The 26672-nt window shown below is 38.7% G+C and overlaps 1 protein-coding gene across 5 annotated transcripts in view; it reads right to left on the bottom strand.

Annotated features, from left to right (window-relative positions):
* The window catches only part of LOC105566035, an 89175-nt gene that overhangs the window by 19438 nt on the left and 43065 nt on the right, over window positions 1-26672 (bottom strand). For 4 of the 5 annotated variants that reach the window (XM_012019726.1, XM_012019727.1, XM_012019728.1 and 1 more), the window contains 2 exons: window positions 24356-24415; window positions 8398-8421 (listed from right to left, as the gene is read on the bottom strand). In XM_012019726.1, coding sequence (XP_011875116.1) covers window positions 8398-8421; window positions 24356-24415 — 84 coding nt within the window. The remainder of the gene's footprint in view (window positions 1-8397; window positions 8422-24355; window positions 24416-26672) is intronic. The other variant, XM_012019729.1, reaches the window with a different exon arrangement.

Genomic DNA, 26672 nt, shown 5'->3' with positions numbered 1-26672 from the left:
AATTTTTCTCAGTGCATGATACTATAAGATACATCTTCCGAAACTAGACGGTATTCAAGCTGGAACGCACGAAAAAATTTAAGTGGCGAGACTCAAGACTTAAGAATTTTCAGTATTGCTTAAGTTTCACAATGGCTGCTTGCGTCCTCAACTGTCAAGGCTCGAACACACGGAAAAATTTTACCGGCAAAACTTAAGACTTCAGGAAAATGACGAACGACTGTCGAGAACGTAAGCAGCCATTTTGGGAGCTTAAGCGGTGCTGAAAGTTCCGATTGGTTGAAATTCTTAAGTCTTAAATTTTACAGCTTCAGTTTTTTCGTGTGTTCGGGCCTTTACCTCCCTTAAGTTTTACCGCTTACGTTTTTTTTTGTGCGTTTGGACCATTAAAGCCAGCGAATCGAATGCAATCATCTTTAGACTTTCCCTCGGCCTGAGTGTATCGCAATTCTCGATACCTACCGATGTCGAATCGCGCGATGATATCGCGGTGCCGCCTGCCGTTCCGGGCCGGTTTCCGACCATGCAGAGCGTTGCGGCAACGTAAATCGCCGCGACGTGACTCGGACGTGACAAGGGACTCGGGCTTACGCAACTCGGCCGCGTAAATGGCCGTTTTTTTCCGCGATTCCGCCATCAGGATTCCGGCGACGGTGACGCGCGAGGTGCCCGCGAAGGGAAATGTTGCCGGCGTCATCCTCATTACCGCGCTTGTCACATTCCGCAAATTGCCGGCGTGACGTCATCGCCTTCGTGAAATTTCGCAGACGGGAATAGACGGGGCTCTATTATCGTTCGCCGTGGGACACTTTGCGAATGAGACCTCCGGGCGATTTTTGCCGAGCCACGTTTGATCGAGTCATCGTCCGCGCAACCTGCGGGCCTCGATCCTCTATAGCCAGTTGCCGCTTAACCCTATTTATAACAGTATAATCGAGACGTTACATTATCCCGTTAAAAATAGCAGGGTCCGCTCTAGCGCGGGTAAGGCGCTTGTCGAGCGATAAATCCGTAAATAACTTATAATAAGCCGGGCGTAATGAGACGGTGCCGTACCAAGTGAACGGCTTCCAGGCGTCGACGTCGAAATACCTTTCTCCGCTCGCCTGTGCTCGCGTGGCGTGATTAATTATTACCGCGACTTTATCAATGACGTTTCTCGCAGGGATATGACGGGAAGTCAAGCTGGAACCTCGAGTGACGAGGGTCTTAAGTCTATTAATAAAACGGCAGCAACTATCCGAAAACAAAGAACGATCGAGTGCGCCGGAGTTAATCAAACTAACAATGAAGATGTGTTGTGTAGACTATCGAGCGAGATCTGGTCCAAAATCCGGTCGTTCCGCCAACGCGCGCGTCACGAAAACCCATTTTCCAGCGAAACTATAGCTTCCGGCGCCGCACACAACGCGCGGATACCCGGAAAAGGGATCTCCACCGGATCTCCTCTCGCCGCAGATCCCCAATAAGCAGACTACCCGCGGTATAACAGATTGGTAGCAGATCGCGCAGATATCACAACATATCCGGTATCATCTGCATCCGCATTAAACTCGTGTTTTGCCGGCAGAGCCTGCCGATGTAGTCTGACAGCGGATCGTTTGGCAGAAACCGAACAGAATCTGTCATTTCGTTAAACGGAATAGCGTCATTTCGCTCAGTTTCTGCAGTCAATCTGCTGGAAGATTCTGTTCTAGTTCTACTGACATTATATTGACAAAATTTGTAGCAGAATCTGTCATTTCGTTAAACGGAATAGCGTCATTTTGCTCAATTTCTACAGTCAATCTGCTGGAAGATTCTGTTCTAGTTCTACTGACATTCTATTGACAAAATTTGCAGCAGACACTTTCGAAGTCTGTCCTTGACAGATTTGCTATCCGGGTTTCTTCGTCGATCCGCGAGTCGAGTCTGATAACATCGCGGTCCCAAGACCACTCTGCATGCGTATTTATTGCTGTAAAAATCGTTTCTCCGAAAAAAATCTGAGGCTGGCTGGTGACTCACTCGATTCGTACACTTCGTTTGATTAATCAACGATTATGTGACTTTTGCTGCGCTCCGCGCGTGATTCATGTGCATCCGTGAGACACTCTCCTGTCACTTATCTGCTTCATTTATCTTTCGAAAATATTTTTTTTTTCGAATTAAGAAACTGTAGCCTGTCTTGCACTTCGATCGTGCCACTCGATCTCTCGCACGCGACAAACGGAAGTGAATCGACATTTTCGCTTTCGTTTCGTTTGTCGATTATATGACAGACGTAATTGCGCCGGAGAAGTTAAAATAAATAATATAAGAAGTGCCGGATTTCGAACGAGGTATTTGGGGGTCCATTTTGCTTTTTTCTACGACAGCATTGAACTGACGCGCAAGAGGGAAGTGGTTATTTTTCGCGAGACAAAAAGCGTTGAAGAAAGGAACTCTAAAGTCTTGAAATTGGTATGTTTATATGCTTCCAACTGTTCGATGACGCAGTTGGTTGATTCCGTCACACTTTGAGCTGCAGCCAAGGTGTACTTCCCTCTCGGACGCTGCCGAAGATTGCAACGCATCAGTTTGCACGTCAGCGCATTTTCTTGATAGCGAGAGACGTTGGACTTGATTCGCTTGAGTCGCTGCAAGTCGATGGACTTTATCCGCTTTTATCCGTTTTTTAAGAAGAGATGGAAATGCTTCGCTTTAAGTTAGCTTGCAGTTGGGTGAAGAGTACTCGAGTCGTTCCCTAATTCCTATAGACATTTCTCGTAGAGATCCTCGGAGATCCGAGAAACATCGAGCTCTTCTATTAATAGTAATGGAAAGCGTCTATTTTTTTCTGGCCTTAGGGAAAGTCGCCGATGGACGGGCAATAAATAAATTGGAATACGTCAGAAATGACCTGGTGTGTGTTAATAAACCGAAGTATAAAAAATATACAGTATGAGATATATGACATGGAATAACAAGGAATAATATACAGAATAAACTGGAAGAGAGAATAATATATAGAGCGAGAAGAGTCGGTCGTAAATTTTCCAAGAAAATTACAAGAGCCTTAAGAGAGACGAATTATTTTGCATCAATAATAGCGGTATAATTTTAGATCTAGGAGAAACTCTATAAAAATAAAGCTAAGACTATAGAAGTAAAACACATTTGAAAGATATGTAAGAAAATGTAAAATGCAAACTATATAAATTAAACTTTACCCAATTAATAAGCTTTAACGCATTCATTGTTGTATGTTTATTAAACTACAGAATGAAATCACTTCGCGATTGATTCGCATCAACGTTCTAAAATCAGATTTAATATGCCGCGATTCCGTCGCCCGAGTTTCACCTGCCCGTGATATGCAGTATTGTTATGCAATTCCCGACAAAGGAAATCCACGGCGCTTGAGCTTGACATTAATGCGAAAACCGCAAATGAACTTTAGTCGCCCGCGTGTCACGAATTTATTTACCGCGGCCGCGTCGTAAATTTCGGCCGTAATTCAGCACCTCCGCGCGCCCATGCTCGCATGCCTAAATGCTTATTGTTGTTAACTGATTGAACGAGCCATGGGAACGGTATTATTGTACGTTCGGCGGCGAATTCGCAGAACAGACCGTCGTGCGTACTGATAAACCTGATCGATAGTGGAAGGACGTACGAAGGACGGGAGGCTCTGACTTTATTCATAGGCCCTGTTGAAGAAATTCGTATAACGTTACAGCTCGAGATAAAATATTGCAGCTGCATTAGCTACATTAAATTAAAATGGCACTGCGCGTGTACGTTAAGACCAGGTACCTTACATAATTAGTAAGGTGTTACAGGTAGTATATCCCTCAAGTCCTGAAATTAAATTTTTCAACAAGATCAAACGGCCTTAAAACGTTAAGTGGAAATTACTCCGAGTTCTTGCTAATTGCGAATGCTTTTAATAATCTCGAGCTCAAAATGAGTTCTGACGACGATTATGCCGTTACTACACTGGATGGTTTCCAAAAGTTCGTGGAAATAACTGATATGATTTACAGGAATTCTTGCGCGTGAGACGAGACTGAAATACAGCGCTTATTGCGTATAAACAAAATGGTAATGTCCCGAGTGGAAATACCGCGTCAGCGGGTAAAAAATTTTAGAGTCGACAGAAATACAGGAGGGGGAGCTTATGCCAGAAATCTCGTGACTCTCATACGATCCTGTCCGTCGTAAATCCATTCTACGTCGAATCGTGAACAGAGAGATATACGCTGATATCTTTCGTTGCTTGAAGAAGGAAACTATTTTTTCCGGGGAAAAAAACAACGTTAATTGACGTCAAAGTATCTCTCTGACGGTCGTTTTTCTAATATTTTAAAGGAGCGTCAAATTAACTGTTGAAGTTACCTCGACGGTAACGTTTCAATATCCTGTTCGTTTTTGGTCAAGTATTTACCCGCGATGGGGCAGTCTCCTAATTTAAAGACCAGCTCATTTCCATCCAATTCACTGAAAAAGTCATTGGGCTACCCCTAGTAGCACAGTGCATTGGCTGAACATTGGCTAAATATTGGTACAATGTTTAGCCAACTGAATTTTATTAATTAAACATCTACTTTGTTAATTTATTCATTGCTCGTAAATACATTGGCCTTAATTTTCCTTTACTCTTTTTATTGGTACAATGTCGGTTATATTAAGGCCTGTGTCCACGATGCTGGAACTTGGACCAAGCCCAGGCCTTTAGAAATGCATTCGCCGATATTGTCCAACGTAAAACCGATATTGGCCATGGAATAAATGTAAATATTGGTCCAATGTTGCACGATAATAATGATATAATATTAGATTTATATTGGAAGTGCATTGGCCAACATTTAACAATGTAACAAGAATGTTGGTCTAATATTGATAGCTAAATAGACATATTGGCTGAATAAGAGAAGGCGTCCATCTTACAATACTGGACCAATACTGGGAATACTAGATTTACATTATTTCTCAATATTGCGCCAATACATTGGGCTACTAGAGGAAAAACGGCGCTTTCGTTCAAGACTCGATTCGGAAAGCGCGCCGACAAAATTCGAAAGCTCTCGCAAAATGACGGCCAGTAACGCCCGTGGCTTCCGCCGCTAATTCGCCAGCGGAAATGCGTAGGGATCCATTCACGCAAAGAGACTCTATCTTGAACGCAATTTAAACTATCTTAATCCGTTCCGCGCGTTTTGTTTCGCAGAGGCGGAGCGATTCTGAGAACATTTCGAGATCCGCTTCTCGTGATCCGCGTAGAGCGATTTCGCGCCGTGACGCAACTTTCCGCGCCATTTTGCGACGTATCTAGCGGCCGCGACGTCGCTGGATTAATTCTGACGTGCGTATATATCCGAGCGAATCTCTCGCTGGCTGGCGCAAGTTTTTCGCAATGACAAGCGGTGCGTGCGCGGTCGCAGGGCGACTTGGTCGCGAATGCCGTAATTGCGTCCGTCTACGTCAATGCGAGCGCACGTACGGATAAACGGCCGGGTTATAAACATGCCCGAGCCTCATGATTGGTACAATTGAAGTTCCGGCGGTACCGCCGAGGCGCAGGTGTCCCCCACGTGTCGTTATTTGCGTCTTCCTCCTCTCCAACTTGAACCTTTGTCGTGTATCGAAATGTATACGTCTGTCGTTAGGGTCCGTCTGGAGTTCGATACCAGCGGTATATATTACGCAGAGCGGACCACACATGAGTCGAGTCGATTACCTCGATCGTCTCCCCGTTGAAGTATTAAAAAGACAAACGAAAGCAAATGAACGATCTTGAAGACGTAAAAAAAAATGACCAAGTTGACATTTGTCTTTATCGGTGGTGCGATTAGACGTACACGGAAAATATGCGAAATAGGCAAAGTATATTATACATATAATTTCTATTAATTCGCTAGCGAATTCTTCGACGAAGAAAGAGCATGCGATAGAGAGATGAAATATCATATTTAGGAAAGGGGGTTGGAAAATATACGAAATAGGCAATTTTATATAATTTCTATTAATTCGCTAGCGAATCCTTCGACGAAGAAAGAGCATGCGATAGAGGGAGATGAAATGCCATATTTAGGAAAAGGGGTTTTAGAAAATTTGCCAAATAGCCAAAGTGTTTCACAAAATTTCTAATTCGTTAGCGAATTCTTTGACGAAGAAAGAACATGCGATATTTATAGAGAGGTGAAATGTCGCATTTCGGGAAAGGGATTAAATTAGAAAGCCCAAGGGTCTCGGGATTGGCGCAGAAATGTGAGCAATTAGAGCGAAGTGCCTCGTAAATTGGGCACCCCTGCGATCTATTTTCGCATTGCTTTCGTTCGATAACGATCGCGCCATGACCTTTCCGACCGCAAATTGCCGTCGTCTGACCTCTACCGCGACCCAGATCCGATCGAGGCGCCGATCGGCGCCGAAAACGTTCTCGATCCCGAGCACCGCATTCTCATCCATCCACTTAATAGGTTTCGATTCTAACTTGTAATTATTGTATACTTTAACATACCGCAATTATATTATATACTTTAAAGCATATAACATAAAATAGAAGACAAGTTATATGTACTTATGCAATTTGTATAAGTATTATACAAGTTATATAAACGTTAGGTAACAAAGTTAAAGTACACGATAACTTTGTTTAAATTCGTAATCGTTATAAGTGCGTTTATTAATGCACTTTAACAAAGTGCGTAATAAATTAATGCAACAATATTGAACCGCAGACGACAGGCCGAAGATAATTATTACGGTTAATTCCGCTGACAACGGAAGTAACAATTTTTCGAGTATATCGATTGAGAACCACTAGGGAAGATACGAAAGTGTTCGGATTCAATCGGATTTATGGCCTGCTTTCTCTCCCCGTCATTAACGATTTGAGGATACTCTCGATTCTTTATAATCGGTCTATTTTCGTCGAATACGCGCCGAAAAAGAAAAAAGATATTTGCGGCAAAGCACGACGACCAGTGGCGGTTAGTTTATCGTCGGGATTTTCCGTTTGAGACCCGCTCTTACACAAGAGTAAATTGCTAGTTCAACAAATTTCATTGAGTCTCAACAGATAAGTGACGGACGATTTGCATAATTGCATTTTTGTCGCGATCGCGCAAATCATCTCGTTTCATCATTCAGCCAGTCCGCAATTGAATTCGTCAGAGTAAACGTCATTTTGTGAAGAAAATCAAATAAGTCAAAAAAATTCAAGACTGCGTTTACGAAATTCAATGGCTGCCGGTGTCTTTACGAAAACAAATTGTGCACAAATTTACGTAAAGGGTGAAAAGCAAATGTCGAAATCACCTAATTCATTGGCAAAACGTTTACAGAAAAAAAAGAAATGCTCGGGATAAATTTTTACGATGTGAGAAAAAAAACACTGTGTGTATATGTGGCAATTTTCCACAATATATTTTAAGTAACAATAACATTTCTCACAGCGTAAATTTAATAAGTAGAGGAAAGTCCTCTATTATGAGATAGCAGGTTTTCGACACCCAAAAATCACACATCTTTTTTTTGCAACGATTACACAATCTAACAATAAATTTTCCACTAAACGGATTTCGCTCCAAGAGTAATAAATTCATAGTGGAATCAACTGATGAAGCCTATTAATTTAACAGAAACTGAACCCCGCTATCCCATATTAAGATCCTATCTCATAACAGGGGACTTTTCTCTACACATATTTTCGAAAATAATTTTTTCACTTTAATGCAGTTGTAAAAATTATGAAGACATAAAAGATTCGATGGTTTATGTCGAGATATAACAGACTAAATATCATACGATTTTACTAAAAAAAAGAACCATCAATGCCGTGTTGCTGTTTTATAAAAAACACATGCTAGAAAAAATTATTTATATTTCCTATTTAAAATTCTGCGAGACTTTTATTTGAAATATTGACAAAAAATTAAATTTATTGTCGGTATGTTTATGATTTCGACATTTTTTCCTCACCCTGTACGTTTGAAATTGTGACAAAGGTTGATTACGCTAATCAGAAAGCGTGAATACTGAGAGTATATTTAACCTCTTCTAATCTTTCAACGATGCATTATTACAGAGATAATAAAATATGAGTCCTTGATACGTTTTAATCTTATTACATTTCGCAAAGTCGATCCTCTATCATTAATTCACTCCTGATAAGATTAGTATAAAATGAGATAGAGGTAAAGTGAAACGCGTGAAATAGAATAAATGGCAAGTGTTTAAGAGCATGCAGTATTGCGATGAAAGAGGGAGGGGGGGGAAGGCAAAGGGGAAACCGAGATATCGATTAATTATACTTGTTAATCAGGAAGAACGGCAGCTGAGAAGTGAACGAAGCTGAATTAAATTAAATCGAGAATAAAGGTTAGAGCGAAAAAATATATAATTTTGTTGCGCATACAATGGAAGACTCACCGAGATGCGACAACGAATATGGATCTGAAACAGCAAAAAAGAAAGGGACACGATTAAACTTTATGCAGATTTCAATGGCTACGTGACCCGGCAGATGCTCGAACGCACACCTTTATCAATAAAGCGATTGCAATGACAAACCAAGTGAGATTCGCGCCGAACGGTAGCAAGAAACGGCGGAGCTGCGAGTTTCTTAATATTTTGCTCATAAATTCATGAATATCGAAGCCTAAATCGATGCAACAGTAACAGTGCAACGGGGTTTTCCGCGGTCGACGTCACGGAGCTCCGAAGTGCATTTCTCGAAACAGAAAATCGACTCTTTGTCGGCGAACTTGATGGGACATAAATCTTCGAGTTGTAAGCACAGAAAAGTCTTTATCAATTATTGTAAAAGACATCGAGCATATTTTCTGCCTACATTCGCTGCTCGTGTGAGTTAATCGGAGCGATAAACCTTTGTTCGATAATACATATCAAATCGCGGAACAACTTTTTTGGCAACTATTCGCTCGACTTGATCGACAGGAGTCATCGATCTTCTGTGCGATTTCGTCGAAGCGATTGTCCCCTAGCTCCTTCTCTTTTTCTTCTTATTCTCGAGGATTATTATAGATCGCGTGGCCCGCGTTCAAGGCCCGCTAACTGAATCGCCGTACATTAGATGAAGTAGCAGGGAAAATCTATTTATAGATTATAGGCCGCTTCGTCTTCCTCGAGGAGGAAGATAAAAAGAAGTGATCGATAAACTTTCCCTTATAGTCGCACCCCTACGTGATATCGTATTACAAATGTTTCATATCCGGCCGACAATCATTCGAGCTTATTAAAAGAGAAAGGAAATTACAACTGCAAGTGTACGATTCCTTTTAAGTAATTTAATTATGAAGTTATTTACGGTCTAACAAATTAAAAATGAAGGGAATGTATTTGGATCGGCAAACTAAGCTAATTGTTATTACTAAGCATATGTTGTTATTTAAATAAATGTCATTAATATAATGTCAGTAATGAGTGATGACACTGATAACGCTAATAACAACTAGGTTTATTAGCGCAATTTACTTCCATCGGTTTTAATTAAAAAATCAATTTTAATAGAAAACGTACGCGTAATATACTCCGCGACACATTAACAAAATTCAATATCTATTTAAATGATATTAAAATATATTAAACATTAGCACGTGCAAAACGTGTATATTATTACATTCTGTCACAGTTAAATTTCCCGGAACAAAATTCTCTGACAATCCTCAACGAGGAAAGAAGAAAAGAAGGGCACTGTTTCGATTCAGCGAATCGGCCATTGATAATTAATCTCGAGTGTTGTTGCCAAAATAATCGTTTCTCTCGATCTGAGAGCCAATGCGATCCAGCAATTAATTTATTATACTAATCAATATTCGCCTATCTTAGGATACTTCATGAAATAGCCAAGTTATGCGATTCAACCCCGTGTAGCGTCTCGATAACACACAATCTAACGATTCCATCGAGTGTATATACTAATTAATCTTTCGGGGCACGTCGCGTAGAAAGTTGTCTCGTTATACTCTATATAACACCTTTGCGCAGCGCGTAATTTAATTATCCGTCGCATCTGAATCACGTTCCCGGCGTTCCCTCGAGCGTGCTAATTTATATTAATGTAATGCAATTGGTTACGAATTTTTCGGCTGACGTCTCTCACGTGGTACACCAGCTGGTGGCTTCCCCCGTCTAACGAAGGAAATTGTTTTCGCACACGGCGACAGGTGCGCCTCGTCAATAACATTTATGCCCCGACCTTGCACCGTCGAAATGTGGAATAAATATTACCTGACTAGAGATAAAAATTGACGTAAAATATTATCACGTTGCGTAATCGCAATTAGACGATTCCAGGCCTTCCTCTTTATCTGGGCCCAGAATTTCTAATGTCGGGGTCGTCGCCAACGATATACGGTATTATTCGCAGCACGTCCCAGATGTATCGAACCGTATTTTATCTATTTCTTTTTATATCTCGTCGTTAGTAACCGAATCACTGGGCTGTAAGTTCGTCAAGAAAGACTACATGATTTTTATTTAACTCGACAGTCGAGGTGTAAAGAGATAATGTTTCTCGAAGGAAAAGCAAACTGTTTTGTACTTTTAATGTAAATTTAATTACGTGTCCAATTAATTAATTAAATAATACTTTACAACCCTGACTTAGACACGTTAGTAAAAGTAATTAAAAAAATTTTCAATTTTACTATCTGATTGTTATTTGTTTAAAATATTTTATGGACATTTAACACAGATATTTCAGTATTAAAGCAAATAAAACTAATACAAACGAGAGACATAAAAATGTATAATATTTATTAAAATAAGAAAAATGATTTATTACCAAGATCGAAAAGTAAAGTTCGAGAAAATATTTCTTTTCTTCGGTTGTACAAGTGACTTTTTACACGACTCCGTATCATCTTTCTAAATAAATCGAGCCTTCTGTTATTACATATTACATGTTGTTTTGTTATTACATAACATGTAAAACAACAAATTCGAACAATGTATTTTATAATTATATACTATCTGAAACAAGATAATTTATCTTGATTATATTCCGACACAAAATATCAGAGATCTCTATTAACATTTTAATACTGTCACTATCTTTGAATATAAAGTAACTAGAAAATCTAGTTATAAAAAAAATTATGACTACTAAAGCGCAAGTAAGTAACCTATGTTAAAATTTAAAAAATTTTTATTTTGACATTTAATTTAATTCTTTCGACCTGCATGTGGATTTTTCGACCTAGATGTTAATCGGATGTTTTTCGCTGATTCTTTTGTTAATAGCATGTATGTAAAAAAAATTGAAAGTCCCTTGTTTAAATGAATACTATACATATACTTTTATGCTTTTCATTTGCATTAGTTTTATTTATGTTTTAATTTGCACGGAAAGAAGTTCTCTTCTTTTCTCTTTTTCTTAATTTCTCTTAAAATAAAAAAAATTTCTCTTAAAATTCTCTCCGTGTATATCGAAGAGGATGCTGGAGTAATTCTGCACTTTTTGCTCCTAGAACTGTTAATTCATGAAAACACTTGTGTAATATACAAATTATGTGGCTTTTTTATACAGACCGGCTAGTCTCCACTGATCGTTATATGTTGGAATAAATTATAGGTAACCTATAACTTATTCGAAGGAATATATTTTTTGTTAGACTTCTGAACTTAATTTCAATGATAGCATGCTATGTTCTCTGATTTAATCCGATTAGTAAAACCTAGTCGGTCTGTGCATAAAAGCCAAGCCACATAATTTGTATATTACACAAATGTTTTCATGAATTGATTCCAGTCGCAAAGGGTGCAAAAAGTGCAGAATCACTTCAGCATAAGTATCTGGTTAAATAAATACCAATATCTCAAACAAATAAAAATCAACTAGTAAAATTGATTGAAAATTTTGTGAGATAACAAGGCAGCAACGAAATTAATCGTCTTTGATTTTGAATCAAAGTTTTCTCGCCTCAAGCTACTCGATGTAACAATTTTCTTCAGAGGAGCCAATTGAATGTGAGATAAGGGAGGGAGATGGGGAAGGAGGGGAGGCTCATGCGTCACGACGACACGCGTGCGTCGCTCTAGAAGCCACGGGTTGCCACCCTAAATGTTGTGACTATTTTCGAGCCGTGGCCTGGCAGCGCGCGGAGTTTATATCCGAGTGCACGAGGGCGAAAGCGGCATTATTTTCGGCTGCACGCGATTCAATTTAAGTTCCTCCGTCGTTCCGGAGAGGATCGCGAAGAAAACGAGAAGAGAAGCACCGTGCAAATCCGGAAGCTGTTGATTCGCGAACCGAAACTCCGACCTCTCGGCATCCGACAAGCGAGTGCACTTTCCCTTCCTTTTGATCCTGAGGAAAGCCGCCATGAGCGAAGAAAGTACACTCGCCCAAATTATTTTACGTGAATTACAACCGGCAGGATGCTCGAGATCCGCCGAAAATTCGCCGTGGCTGTGGAATGATTCTTATCTTTAAAAAATACAGTTTATTGATCTGACACGACACGGGGGGCTCGATTCCAACGAAAGATATATCTCGTTAACTTATTCTTATCTTTTAGAAACATAGGCGAACGAGAGGAACACGCGTACACGCGCATCAATAGCTGGCTGCAGCCGGTTTGGAATTGCCATTACACCACCGCGCAGTCTTCCGCTGTATTGTTAGTAAATAACATTGTTATTGCCGGCTACTTGTTGCCGATTAACAGCGGATTTACTCGAAATCGTACTAACGTCGCGGAGAACCAGGAAACGAAGAGTAAACTACCGTCACGTGTTCGTAGCTAGACGTAAACAAGTTTACTATGTTAAAGCCCATTTTTTTTCTTGTCGATTAACGTCGCTGCAAACGAATCGATGTCGGCCGCAATGTGCAATCGGAAAATATAAAATTAATTCCGAAAAAAATTGATTGGCACTCCCGGCTTGTTTGTGCTAGTTTATTGAAATCACGAAATTTATTGATACTATTTCAGTATCTCATTATACAAAACAATACGGGAACAAAACAAAATGCAGAGTAAAAATGCAAATTGCAAATGAATCATGAATGATTTTACAATACACAATGACACACGATATTGTTATTAACCAACGTGTCTTTCGATCAATGAAGCAAAACAAAAGAATGTAAGAAGGAATGGAACCACTTTTCCATGTTCGTTAAAATAATGCGATACAATTCGTTGGTCTTTTAATTATCAAGGGTCACGGTAGTGCCAGGCCTCTGTTGTAATTGTTTGTAATTGTTTGTAATCAAAAGATGACATCACGTGAAAACGACAACAGAAGGGCGATATTATCGGCGAGTCAAAACCTCAGATAACATTAATAAGTTTAAGAGGATCAAATTTGTAGACAGATAAGCACCAACGTTCCCAAGTACCGCGAAGTGACGTAATTAATTCCTGTTTATTATCTTAATCGTGCCGATCGCAGCTACGCTCGATAAATAAAATACGATAAGCTTTTCAATATAATTAATCCCGCTTGTGCTCTATAAATAATGCACACAATCGGTCTTATAAATAAGTGTTTGTCAGATAATTACAGGCTGCCTTTATTTCCTTCGAAGCTGCATTTTTCTTTCGCAAATTATTCGACTCTACACCTTCAACCGAAAACAATTACAGCGCGCGCGAATTTCGACGAAATACGAGGCGATTTAAAGTGAATTCAATGTTGAAGTAACATTTCGAGTGTATGTAATTTTCATACTCACACACATCTAATATCTTTTACCAACATAATTTAATATTTTTTAATTGATTTGTAGTTTGAAAGTAGTTAGATTACATTTGTACTGCTATAATATCTTGAACTGGTCTCTACAAATCGAATGAGTTTAGTGGTCCGAAGAAATATAAAAATTTTAATCAAGTAATTCCCTTATCAGTACAAATTGACGTGCGAGAGGATAATCGTGATAAAACAAGAAAACAATATCCAATGTTACATTTGTGTCAATTGTCACTTTAAAGATTATGACCGCCCCACTTGTGATGTCTCTTGCTAGCGAATGTAATTACCACTTTTTTCATTGCTAATGAAAAAGGCACGCAAATGTTCATTTCTATTCCATCTTTTTATCATTAAAACTAAGTCTCATCAACTTTTATATCTTTACTTTTTTCCCCCGCGCGTCACCAAACCTTTTGTGGAAATCGTTAAAAATAAAAAACGGCCGATTCTTCCTACTTCCTCGTGCAACTCATAGATCCTTCGGACCGTCGACAAAGAGTCGACGGGGCGAAATCACGTTTTCCACTGACGTAACGGCGTGATCGTTCGAACGAGCGTTTCATTCTCCATAATTAAACGGTAGGCAAGGTAGAAGTTATCGGTGGCGGCGCATTAAAGGTTTCGCGAACAATTCCTGCAACGCTTTTGCAACTCGTCATCGGCGCGTGCGGTTGAGAAACCGCGAACTCGCCAATTTTGTAAACCATACGGTACGACGTAAATATGTAAATTGTTTCATACGATAAATGTACGCCTGCCGAGATATAAAACACTGTAAACTCAAGGATAGCGAACCCGCGGTGAGAGAGATAAATATCACACAGTTTCATACAAAATGGACTTTAGACGATAAGTACTTCCTACACGTACAGGAAAGTCCTCTATTATGAGGATTCTAATGCGAAATAGTAGGTTTTTAACGTCTAAATTCAATCACAAGTCTTTTTTTCGCAACGATTACACGATCTAACGATCAATTTTCCACTAAATAGATTTCACTCCAAGGGCAATAAATTCATGATGGAACTAACAGACGGTGCCTATTAATTTAGCAGAAACTCCGCTATATCATATTAGGAGCCTGTCTTATAATAGAGGACTTTCCTCTACGTTTTTTTCCACGCCGAGTATTTTGGTACAAAAAAAATCTCAATTGAAATTTTTCTAAAGTAACAATAAGTTAAAATTACGCAAAAATATCTACTAATCGAGTGTTTTAGCACGGGCTCTGACAACCGTTGATTTTCTCCGGGAATTTTCGTCTTTCACTTCACGAATTCGCGTGCTCTGAGAGTCTGTGCCCGAATCCTCGCGACACGCTGTCTCTATCGTGTTGCAGAATGTATTGAAGATGTATGTACTTTCTGCGAGCTCGTCTAAGCTGTTAAAATATAAAAAACAACAGCCAGGTAGACACGTGCACGCGGTGCATCGACGCTGCATACGCGGCGGTCGCGCGCGTCTCGCGTTACAGCGTGCACGTTTAAATTCGAAGTCTCGTTACATCCAGGCACGTATGCGGGTCCGAAATATTATACCGTTTTAAAGCAATTGGGAAATACTCGCTTCACGTGGATTTCGCACGACGATTTCGCAAATTGCATATCAATAATTCTAGAAATAAAAACAACAGGATCTATCGTTTATCTTAATTGCATATATTCGATATTAATTAATTTAAGTGAAATTGTAATTAAATGTAATAACGTAATTTCAAGTATATATGTAACTTGATTAACTTTATGAGATAAGTAATAGACTCTATTTGCTGCCTTAATTCTTCTTTTTATAAATAAATTAATTGAAAGGCCAAATAATAATGAGCTCCATTAGGTGACAATGTGACAAAATTATCAGAGAAACGAATCATATAAACGGATGTTTCGACTATTACGAAGTCTTCATCGGCGCAAGAAATAATAGATGTAAAAAGTCAGAATTAAAATTAAATAAACGGCAGAAGTTATAGACATGTCGAAATCGAGAAAGATTATCAAATGTGAATATATTCGCCAACTTAGAAAGTATAAAAACTAAAAAAAAAACCTTTGTTATAGTTCTTTTACCTTTTTTTATAATGAAAAGTATAGGGAATAATTTGATATGCACATCAAAGAGAAACTTCTAGCCAATCAGTTAATAGGCCTATACGTTTTCGAAGTACCAATGCCGTTCTTTTTTAGTGCAGATAGGTGTAGATGAGTGGCACGTTTATAGGTTGCAACGATAAATAGGGACGTCAAACACAGCCAATCACATAAACACATCTCTAACCGCATCATGATTGGACGATTCTCTTATGTATATACAAATATACAAGTTTCTCTGCGTAATTAAACTTACCGATCGGTTAGAATAGCTAACTGCGATTTTTAGTTACGCGGGGTAAAATTCGTAAAAGATTAGAGTGTTACGAACAATCCAAATAATTCGATTACTAATTGTGGGCCCCAAAATGAGTTGCTAACTGTCTTTTTTCCCCAGAGTACTTGATTCAGTTTATGCACGTGTGTGAAATCGTCCAATACATATTGTATACGATTTTTCCTCGGCTCATTAGTCATCTCAATTGTTAACATTCTTGCCTAATCTTCATTGCCTCAGTGATCGAATTGGTGAGACGCCTGTCTAGAGCGTAGGGAAGTCCAGGTTCAAACCCTGGCTGAGGTAATATTTTTCGCAATAAATTTTCTGTATTATTAAAAATGCCAGATATGGTCAAGAAAACACTGACGTTGTTAATTCTGAGGTGATATTTAGACACTAGCACCCTGTCACGGCTCTTAGTCCTTTATTCCTTCAAATTTGTGTTCGTCACATTTGAGCCATACGGATTTTATTAATTTGTTGTTAATTACTGCCGGCGACATTTACGAATATTCTTATTTGTTAACACTCTTCTTTTAGCGATCATCCACTTGCCTCGGGCGAGGTGGAGCACCTCGACGTCCCGTCGATGTATAAGGATCACGTCTCTCGAGAGGACATTGGCCATTTGGCCATACACGCGACTTGTTGCTAGGCGCTCCGAGGTCAACCGTTATGGTTTCCGCCGAGTCGCTTCGAAGATTAGATATCCCGATCTAAATATCCGTGTGCTATTTTGTGCCACCGTCCACGGGTTCACCCGAGGTTGAGCAAACCGTGTGTCTCGACGAGATTGTGTAAATGGATGGTATAAAACTCTATTCTTCGGTCACGTATCAAACGTCATAAGATAAAAGTCTTATTTCTCGACTGTACGTGTGCGTCATTTAACAGAATTATTGTTTGTAACAATTTATTTATTGAATCGGATCGTCAGAAATCTTCGCTTCTCGATAAATGATTTCTATACGGGGGGGAGGGGGGGGGGAAGAAAAGGAGATAATTCTTCGTACCAGCGTTATCTAGGAAACGATAGAGGCTATCATAATCGTCACATGTTATGTCACGATAGATTACAAATTAATTGAAGAGTGCGCTCGCAAGGAATCGACTTTCCCACATTTTAGGCCCGCTCGGCCACCGTAGTTCAGAGCCACCCCGTAGACGCAGAACAAAAGGGTATTTACTTTTGCGAAGCGGCACTTTGCCTCACTTTCATTCGCGCGATCCATTGTTTGCGCAAACAGTCCCGACGCCGCGACGTTCGGATCTAATAGACCGGCTTTCCATCGGCCAATTGGCCCCGCGGCAATTGGTAAACCAATTAGAGCCAATTACGCGCGTCACATCCTTTCGAGGCGCGCAAAAAAGAGCCACGACTGTCGAACGTGAAACCTGAACTCCCCCCGCGGGAGCGCACGTGGCACGCGCGTGCACCACGTGCACCTCCCCCCTGTGTCCCCCGTCCCGCCCTAACCCGGTCTGTTATATCGACCCCTATCATCTCGTTGTAGCGCTTAATCATCGAATTCGCGAGGAGACGCGGATTAGATGACGATCAATTTACACCCGGTGTCGCTAAGAATACAATGTTACAGATTAACCCTCCTCGGCGCGTGTTTCACCTGCCTGACTTTCAAATGCCAAATGTCTAGCGTGCGTATACACGGCGAAATACATGCAGCGTTGAAACATACGAATTTTAACATGTGCGCGGAGAGAATTTTCTCTTAAAATTTATCCCGAAAATCGCGCAGTCGTGGGACAACGCGACGGCACTTTGAAGAACCTTATGGGAGTTTCCTTGAATTTCGCCACACATTTTATTAGTCAAATGTATACTAATTGTAAGTATAATAGCTAGTGAAATGTATGGTAAAAGTTGAAAAAGCTCTCATAAAATTCTTCGAAATGCCGTGTTGTCCCACGATAACATGACTGCCAGGATAAATTTTAAGAGAAAATTCCCTCCGTGTAGAGTCTTCCGAGAGCATTTCCACGAAATAATGATGAAGTTTAAACCAACTTGTTTTATTTTATACACATGTATGTATAGTTTTTGTACGAAATGCAGTATATTAAATCGAAAAAGATAATTTTATATCTTCCTCAAAATCTTTCCCCGACACGTCCCTCCAACTTCATTTCATTGATGCGATGTATTACTACGAAAAAAAAATTTTTTTGAGCATATATTGTAAACCAAATTTAAAAAGTAAGAATAAGAATTATACAAATAATTTTCACATATTACAAATATTAAAAAAAAAAACACATAGCCAGTCATGGTCGATTAACTGCTTTGCTTAATCATATTGATTCATCTGCTGGCGTCAAATGATTCTTATGTTACAAATATCTCTAAGTAAATAATCAAAATTTATGAAATTAGTTTATAATTTTACAAATATTAAGATTTCGGTTTGACATCCGTGCTAACATTCACCGAGGCATGCATGAACTTTCAGAGCACCTTGTATTACGATAGTAGAGTTATATTTCGTTCGAGTTGTCAAAAGAATAAACAAGCAAATCCCGTTAGATGAATTGAATTACGATAAGCTCCTCACTTCTCTAAACGGCGCGCGGCGTTTCGTTATAAATATTAAAACGATAGACACTTCCGCGTGCAACTGAGAAAATAATATTAAAAAAGCTAGAATATTTTTTTATATAAAGAGGCAGCTTTACCTAATATTAGACCAGTCAAGACATATGTTCCTTGTTTTCTCTTATATGTAAATCTTACAAGTGAAAATAAAATATTAATGACGTTTTGCTATTCGTTCTTCTTGTCAGATTGGAATAACGTGAGCGGCTAAATATCACGGCTCGAGCATCATTACGAATGAATTATTCGCTTTCAAAAACGATTGGACTTTCTGGCACAACTATATAGCACGTAAAGACATCCACATTTACTTTGTACGGCGGTAATGAACGGCGATTAATTGGCGATAAAGTGTAAATATTTTGCAGCGATTGTTTGTGATCGCCAATCGTGTAATCGACGCTCGCTTTCTTTTTCTTTAAATTAACGAGCGAACGAATTTGCATTAACGCTCATGTGATTGGGCGATGACGCAAATGGCATGCCGTCGATTGCGGAGGGACACACGTTAATGACTAATATATCGATATATAATAATTCTTCGGCGATTCCCGATATGTCGGATTGTTAATTACACACGACTTGGGCAAATATTGAACGTACGCGCGGCGACAAAGAGAGAAGGTCAATACAAACTGCGATCGAGCTTGATTAACGGGAGATCGATATGATAGATCTTTAATGTAATTTCAACGTAATTGCTTTTAAATTATTGGGTAATAATTAATATTTCTAACAGAAAATTATCGCTACATGAAGAAAAAACTTTAACAACCTTATTTATAATAGAAACCTCGAAGCCTTCAATTTTTCTTTTAATGGAATAGCAAAATGTTATATTTCCTTAGCAAGCGCCTTTAATTATAATTATAATTATAAAAAAAATGATTATTTAGGGCGTTATTGTTTATTATTTTAGTTTTTCGTTACAAATTTTAATTTTAATTTTATAATCTATTAAAAGATTGTTTTCTAAAAAGCACTATTTACCCATCTCTTTAAATAAAAATTTCGTACTGTTTTAAAAGTTTTTTAATTTACTATGCTCCTCTAATTCTTTAAAATATCTACGTAATCGATTAATGTTTCATAATAAATATTTTTTACGTTTTACTTTTATGTAATTTACATTACAATATTTTGTCCGCTTTCCGTGCGTTCTCCAGTCAAAAATTGAATAAGTTATTCCTTTTATTCTTTTTAAGAAATATAGAGACGCGATTATGGGTCGCGTCATGGAATTTAAATAATGTCGCTAATGTCGCGTAATTCTGAAACGAGTGCCAAAACGAATGTCAAAACAAGTGCGAGTAACAATGCGAATTCGTGGAGATGGTGTCGAAAATCGGTGTCCTGAGTGTTTTCTCTCTACTGCCAAAGACATCACAGTGTGACCATCACGTGTCGGCACCCGGAAAGTGCAGCTGGCGTTTATTGTCCGCGTCTCTATGATGTCTCGTCTCGTCGAGAGCTAAGGTTAAGCGACAATTTAACCGCGGGAGCCGATTCGTGTTAATACAATGGACGATCGGTATTCTGTAGTCCTGGTTAAGGATGTGCAAATATCGTTACTGCAATTTTTCATCTTCGAATCTCGTACTTTGCTCCAACCTTTACACTGGCAAACTCCATTCTCGAATTTGTGCCGCGCCATTACAATTTATTTCAAAATTTAATTACTCTCACAAAAATTATTCCAAATTTAATTAATCTCGCTGAATTTTTATTTCGAACTAAAATTTTTTCTGTTCCGACACCTTCTAGAAAATAATTTCTAACGGCAATGCTATTAGGAACATTTCTGAATTAAAAATTTCTAATTCTAAGAGTCCTTATTTTTATATCTATCGAGCCTTGTCCGATTGCTGTCAGATTGTCCTTTTATAATAGTTAAAACGTAGTAAACATCACTGTACGAAGTATCTTTGTCCGTAATAACTGTTTTCGAAAACGTTTCATTCTTCTTGAAAACAGATCCGCCTCGAGGAAACATAGTTCTTGTTTGTTATTCATTGGCAGCGATGTTTCACGATAACAATCTTTGCCCGGCAAAGATCACTTTTTACACCCCAAGCAGCGAGAAAATGAACTCAGTCACGGTAATTTTCTTCGTTCATTGAGAATACGTACTTACTTTTTACTTTTCCCTCCTTTTTTCCATGTACGTAATGATTTCAAATATTAATAAATTGTAAAACAATCAACACCATATGTAGTTACAATAATTAACGTTTTTTAATTGAGAGTCAGTTGGAGTAAAAGAACTTCAGACGATCGCGTTTACGCAAAAAACAAAACTAGATAACTAAGTATTACTGAATTATTAAAGCTCAGTCTATATGGGGCAACATCATATTTTATTTCACGCTCTTTAATTTTACGTAGCGTCTCACGTATAACGGTATTGCGACGCGCCAGACGTCACAAGTGTTTCGACATTCGGTGAACCATTTTTCATGGGCGTTTTCAAGAAGAACGCAACATGTTGAAGATCAAGCATGACCCACAGTTGTCACACATCAAGATATTTAATTTATACCGATTCCTCCAAATATTTAAAAAGTTGGATCGATGTATTAAAAATTTATTCTCTTCAAGGAAGTATTAGAAAGTGTATTAAATATTCTGTGAACTTTAGAATATCCCACATTTTGATCTCTCTGATAAAAGTGCTCGCTACTCTGAAGGCAATTTGTGTCGGTCAATTTAAAAAATAAGTCGGAGACCTCGGCACACAGGAAGCGGACACTTTTCGTTCCATTTTGAGTGTTCTAGATAATGATTAGCGTTACATACATGCAATGACGCGCAATTGCTACTGATAATAATTATCACAGATAATTGTAAATTTTCTTGGATATCTTTAGTATCTGGCTAAGTTAATTCTTCTTAAGCTTAACTAATTCGTAAGATTTCAATCTCACATGATATTGCGACACGCGCATTTGCTCGTAAGCCCGACTACGTATCAACTTGACAAAGCTTTGATATCTGATTTACACATTTTTTAATTGCGTAGCAATTGCTTTTTTTTCTTGCACGATATTGCATTGTTTTGTATCATACATATGTATATTGTACTATACATACAACACATATGTATATGTACAATATGTATATAAAATTATATATTATTTACTTAAAATGATAAAAATAAATAAAATTTTTAATATGTAATCATACGGCTGCAAAGAACAAAAGGTTAAGAATCAACTGCCATCTAGAAGTTTGCCTGGCTGTCAGTGTTGGATGGTTAGCTCATAATACATTAATCTTCTTATTTATTATTGTACAGGTGTTGTTGTAGATATTGTATGAACATTTATAATACAACAATTTATTTAAAAGCCGTACTTCCGCAGTCATCATTTCTGTTCAATTATTCGTGCAGGTGATAACCATGAGAAAAAAAAGAAATTTTGCAACTATGTATACATATGTTACAAAACGATGTCACGAAATGAAACATCTGGATGAATCATGAATTTAACAGGAGCGCGAATGATTAGTGTGGACTCATTGTTCAAATATTTATATTAGTAATGCCTGTACTCCATAATTGCACCGTCGTCAGGTTTCTATTCGCAGTTAGGAAAATTTACTTATAGAGCTACCTCTAATTTATGCTTTAATAGACCTTTAAGATTAATTTTATAAATAATAATCACAATTTTTATTAACTTTATAAAGTAATATAAGTATAACATTTTAATAATATAAAAACTGAATGTGTGTATTTATTTAATATGTATAAAATAAATTTTTTCTTTATCTTGTTGGTTTGCCAAGTGTGAAAAAATTGCTCTATGGACAGGATCACTGATGTGCTATAAACGATACTGATAATTGCCTATCGAAAATCGATATCAACAAAGCAAGTCGATAATATCACGTCTGATAACTGCCAAGTATAGAACGTGATGTGATCAGTAGTTGCAAAACAGTAGATACCCTAAGTCGATAACTGAAAAGTTAGGTTAGGTTACCGGCTATAAATAAAATGGTCTCTACTTTATCTGCAGTATGCTCGTCAGGTTTGCGAAATTGACACTCGAATACTCTGCTAGACGGCGTCAAGATGGTAATTTTAAAACGCGTTTCCTCATTATCAAATCGTACATAAATTAAGAGTCTAAACGCGTTATAAAAACAATAGAAAAACAATTTAAAAGAATTAAAATGAAATTTTATTATTAAAAATTCTATGTTTTAGAAATGTCTAACACTGAATTTTATTTGTAATATAAAATTGCATGGCATGCAATACCATGCAATTTAATATGTACATATGTATATTGCGAAATGTATACATAGTATAATATGTATATTGAAAAATTTTATTTCGGAATTAATTGTATCTACGATAGTCATCTTATCTTTAAAACATCAAAATGATTAAGTAAAAGTCGCCAAATATAAGTTTTCGTTTAATAAACCGTGACTCTGCGGATTATTTCGACAAATATGTCGGACCTGATAACACAGTTGACATATTTCTTGTTTTATCCACAATAAAGCGGTTTCATTAAGAGTCGTTTGTATGGACGCAAGTTAAACGAAAGATTCGCCGGGCTTATTTATTTATTTCTGACGTAATGCAACGTGAGCGAGAATCCGAAGATAAGTATAGAAACGTAAAAGCACCAAAAAAGTTACCGCAACCTCCGTGTTATGCTAATTTTTAGAAAAATACGTTCATCAACAATTTAGAAAATCTGTTTAACTAATAAACACCTATTCCCACTAATCTATCCTCGCCTCCTCGCCGGGAGAACGAGGGACTTTAAAGAGCTCGATGTACCGAAAGCTCCGTTTGATAGATTAAGTCATCTTTACATAACGCCGTCCACATGCTTATATAAACTTTTCTTTATTTGATGATCTGAGAAATCAGTTCCTATGTAGATTCGGCGTGACTCACTACGCCGAGCGGCAGCGCAAAAACCTGCATCAGCTGCACATGTGTATATGCGCGCACATGCATCGGCCATTGCTGTGACAGCTGGTCTGTCGCAACCAATATACAAACTGTACTTGGGACCGATCTTTATTACCCGAGATCGGACACGCGTTCCCGCGGCGTTCTCGGAAGGAATTGCCTTCCCGATCAATCACTCACCGCCGCCGAGTAATAATGACTTAGAAATATTTTCCGCGACACACGTTCGCGCGCTGCGAAAATAACCGCTTCGACCGGACCGGGTGTCTTGGTGGTCGTGCCATGAATATTTGGGTACGGTCGATCGAACATATCGAGCGCGGATTCAGACGGCGGGCACGGCGGTCGCGCGAGTGCATCAATCGGCGGGTCACGCGCGTTAATATTTTAGCATCAATCTTGCCGCTCACTCGGGAACTGGACCAGTCGACCCTGGACCAAATCCCGACGAACATGGCTGGCGAAATGTCTCCTCACGGATTCCCAGTTCTAGCGCGATCTCGCACGAGCCTTCCGTTCTTTCGGTCTTGTCTTGCGGTTTCCTTTTTTTCCCCCCTTAATCGTCTTCGCGATTGGAATGGCGAACACCGAAATAAATCCATCGTCGGATTCGCAGCCCGCGTAGCGGAGGGTCAATTTTTAAGACACTGGGAATTTTAGGCCAATCCCAAATTCGCGTGAAGGAGACGAGAGAATTTAAAGAACGCGTGGTCCCATTTCTCAAAGAAATGCCGTAAATCACTCACCGGTATCGTTGTCGTGCCCTTGATGCCCATCCCCCACATCCTCTGTGGCTGTGGAAAGTGCTGCAACAGATAAGGAAAGAGAAGAGTGAGATCGGCATCGCACGGCCGTTTTAGAGGGACGCGGCGACGGGGAGAGAGGGCAGAGGGGGGACAGAAAAGAGCGAGGGGGGCGCGATTATTAATGCGGGTCGCGTCGTAAAGTTTACGTGCCCTCGAGACGATCGCAACCTTCCACGTTGACGGACGGACGTTAAACTATAAGCATTCAGCTGTATTCCAGCCCCGCGACAATTAACCCTTTGACTGCCGGAATAATTTATGCGGCGTGACCTCTGACTTGGATCTGGGTAGAAATATGAATGCGAAATTAGGCTTGTTTGCGTATTTGATTCTTACGACAGCTTTAATGCAGCGAGATTAAATACAGCACGCCTCAAAATCGCCGGATGCCGCGTCAGCGGATCGTCTGGTCGATTTAAAGTCGGCTTTTCTCAGCGAATGTGCCGAGGCGGTCAACAATTTTCGAGTCGCGAACGACCGCTGCTCGTTTCTACCTACGTAGTTTGACTTTAGTCTCGGTTCGACTTGCTTTATATTTTTTCCTAGTTTTAGGAACTAGGAAAAAGATAAAAAATAATGTAAACCGAGATTAAAGTTAATTTGCATTGGTAGACACGGGGATAAGAGAAACGGGTTTTTTGACAAACTTAAATCCTTTCGGGAAGCCAAATGCATGAACTTCTTCTGTTACCTCAGTAAATTGAAAAAAAAATTAGTTTTAGTCAATTTCAGATAAAGCTTGTTTTGAATTTGAGAGTTACGAAAAACGAATGACTCGTCGGTATTCTTCGGAAGAAGCAGCGTCAAGGATTCTGTTACAAAAGAATTCATGATGGTTCCAGTACGTTTCAAGATCTATTACGTGAGTGTAGAGGGAAATCCGCTATTATAGGATAGGCTTCTAATACGAGATAGCGGAGTTTCCGTTAAATTAATAGGCATTATCTGTTCCCCTACGAATTTATTGCCCTCGGAGTGAAATCTGTTGAGCGGAAAATTGATTGTTAGATCGTGTAATCGTTGCGAAAAAAGATTTGTGATTGAATTTGAACGTTGAAAACCTACTATCTGATATTAGAACCCTATCTCATAATAGAGGCCTTTCCTCTATTTATAGCAGAAAGAATATAATATCATTTTATTTTTCAAGCAACTCTGACGCATTTTCACATAGACGACGATCGTTAAGAAAAAGACAGCGAGATAACAAAAGTTCTGACGATTAAATGTGACAACTCTGAAGTTTATGTGCACACCGCAACTCGTTTTATAAAGTCATGAGGACGAAGGTAAAATACCGAGAATTATCAAGATAAAGTCACGGCAACACAGTTGGTTGTCGCTTTGTTAGTTGTACGCAATGATTTAAAATTGTTATAGTGATCTAATCGAATAAACTATAATAAATAGTCTCAAACTGAATCTAATAGTTGTCATAATTATATTCTTTACACTGAGGCCTGGTTTCACCAAACGTCGCTTAACTTTAATCTTAGTTTAATTCATGTTTGTCTCAAATAACAGTTGGAAAGGAACAGAGAATGAATTAAGCTAATTGTAAGCTTAAAATTGAACAACGTTGGTGAAACCGGACCTTAGATATTTTCTTGAAATTAATGATTGTGGACACAAAAACATAATTTTTATATCAATACCAAGAACACAACCTTACAATAACGTCAATAGAGAGGTTTTGCAATACCGTCTCTTCAGATACGGTGAACGCTAAAGCGACGTTATTAAATTCTACGCATGCTCAGTTTCGTCAAGACGACGGTATTGCAAAAGCTCTCTATTGTGACTTTAAAATTGTGCAACGCGATTTTTAACAATTATTTTGGAGCATTCTAAACTTGGTTCTAGTTCTAGCATCGTGGACACAAGCCTTAAGTCACTTTGACGTCGCAATCCTTTATTCTGCCTGAAAACAATACTTTTGTTAATGGAACTATTTTTCATGGCCGTTTCCTTGTTCTCAATTCTAACTCCATTTACCACAAAAGCTACGTTTGTTTCGTCGATTCACGCAACTTATTCATTTCTTTTTTTCCAGAAACTTCGTAAGACATAATTAAGACGCTATTCAGCCTCAATTTTCTAGTTGCCGATAATTACTCTTCTCTCTGAGCGCGACAGAATGTCGCGAGATGGTAGGAACAATACTCGTCGCGCCAACCACACAATCGCATCTCTCAGTGGAGAACAATTTAATTTATTCAATTACGAGGCGGCGCATTTTTCGCTATTTATTCTCGAT

The sequence above is a fragment of the Vollenhovia emeryi genome, unplaced genomic scaffold, assembly GCF_000949405.1.
Source record: "Vollenhovia emeryi isolate VEMERY1.0 unplaced genomic scaffold, V.emery_V1.0 DF939147.1, whole genome shotgun sequence".
Classification (NCBI taxonomy): Eukaryota; Metazoa; Arthropoda; class Insecta; order Hymenoptera; family Formicidae; genus Vollenhovia; species Vollenhovia emeryi.
Note: the sequence above shows the minus strand (reverse complement) of the source record. Positions and strands in the feature narration are given on the sequence as shown.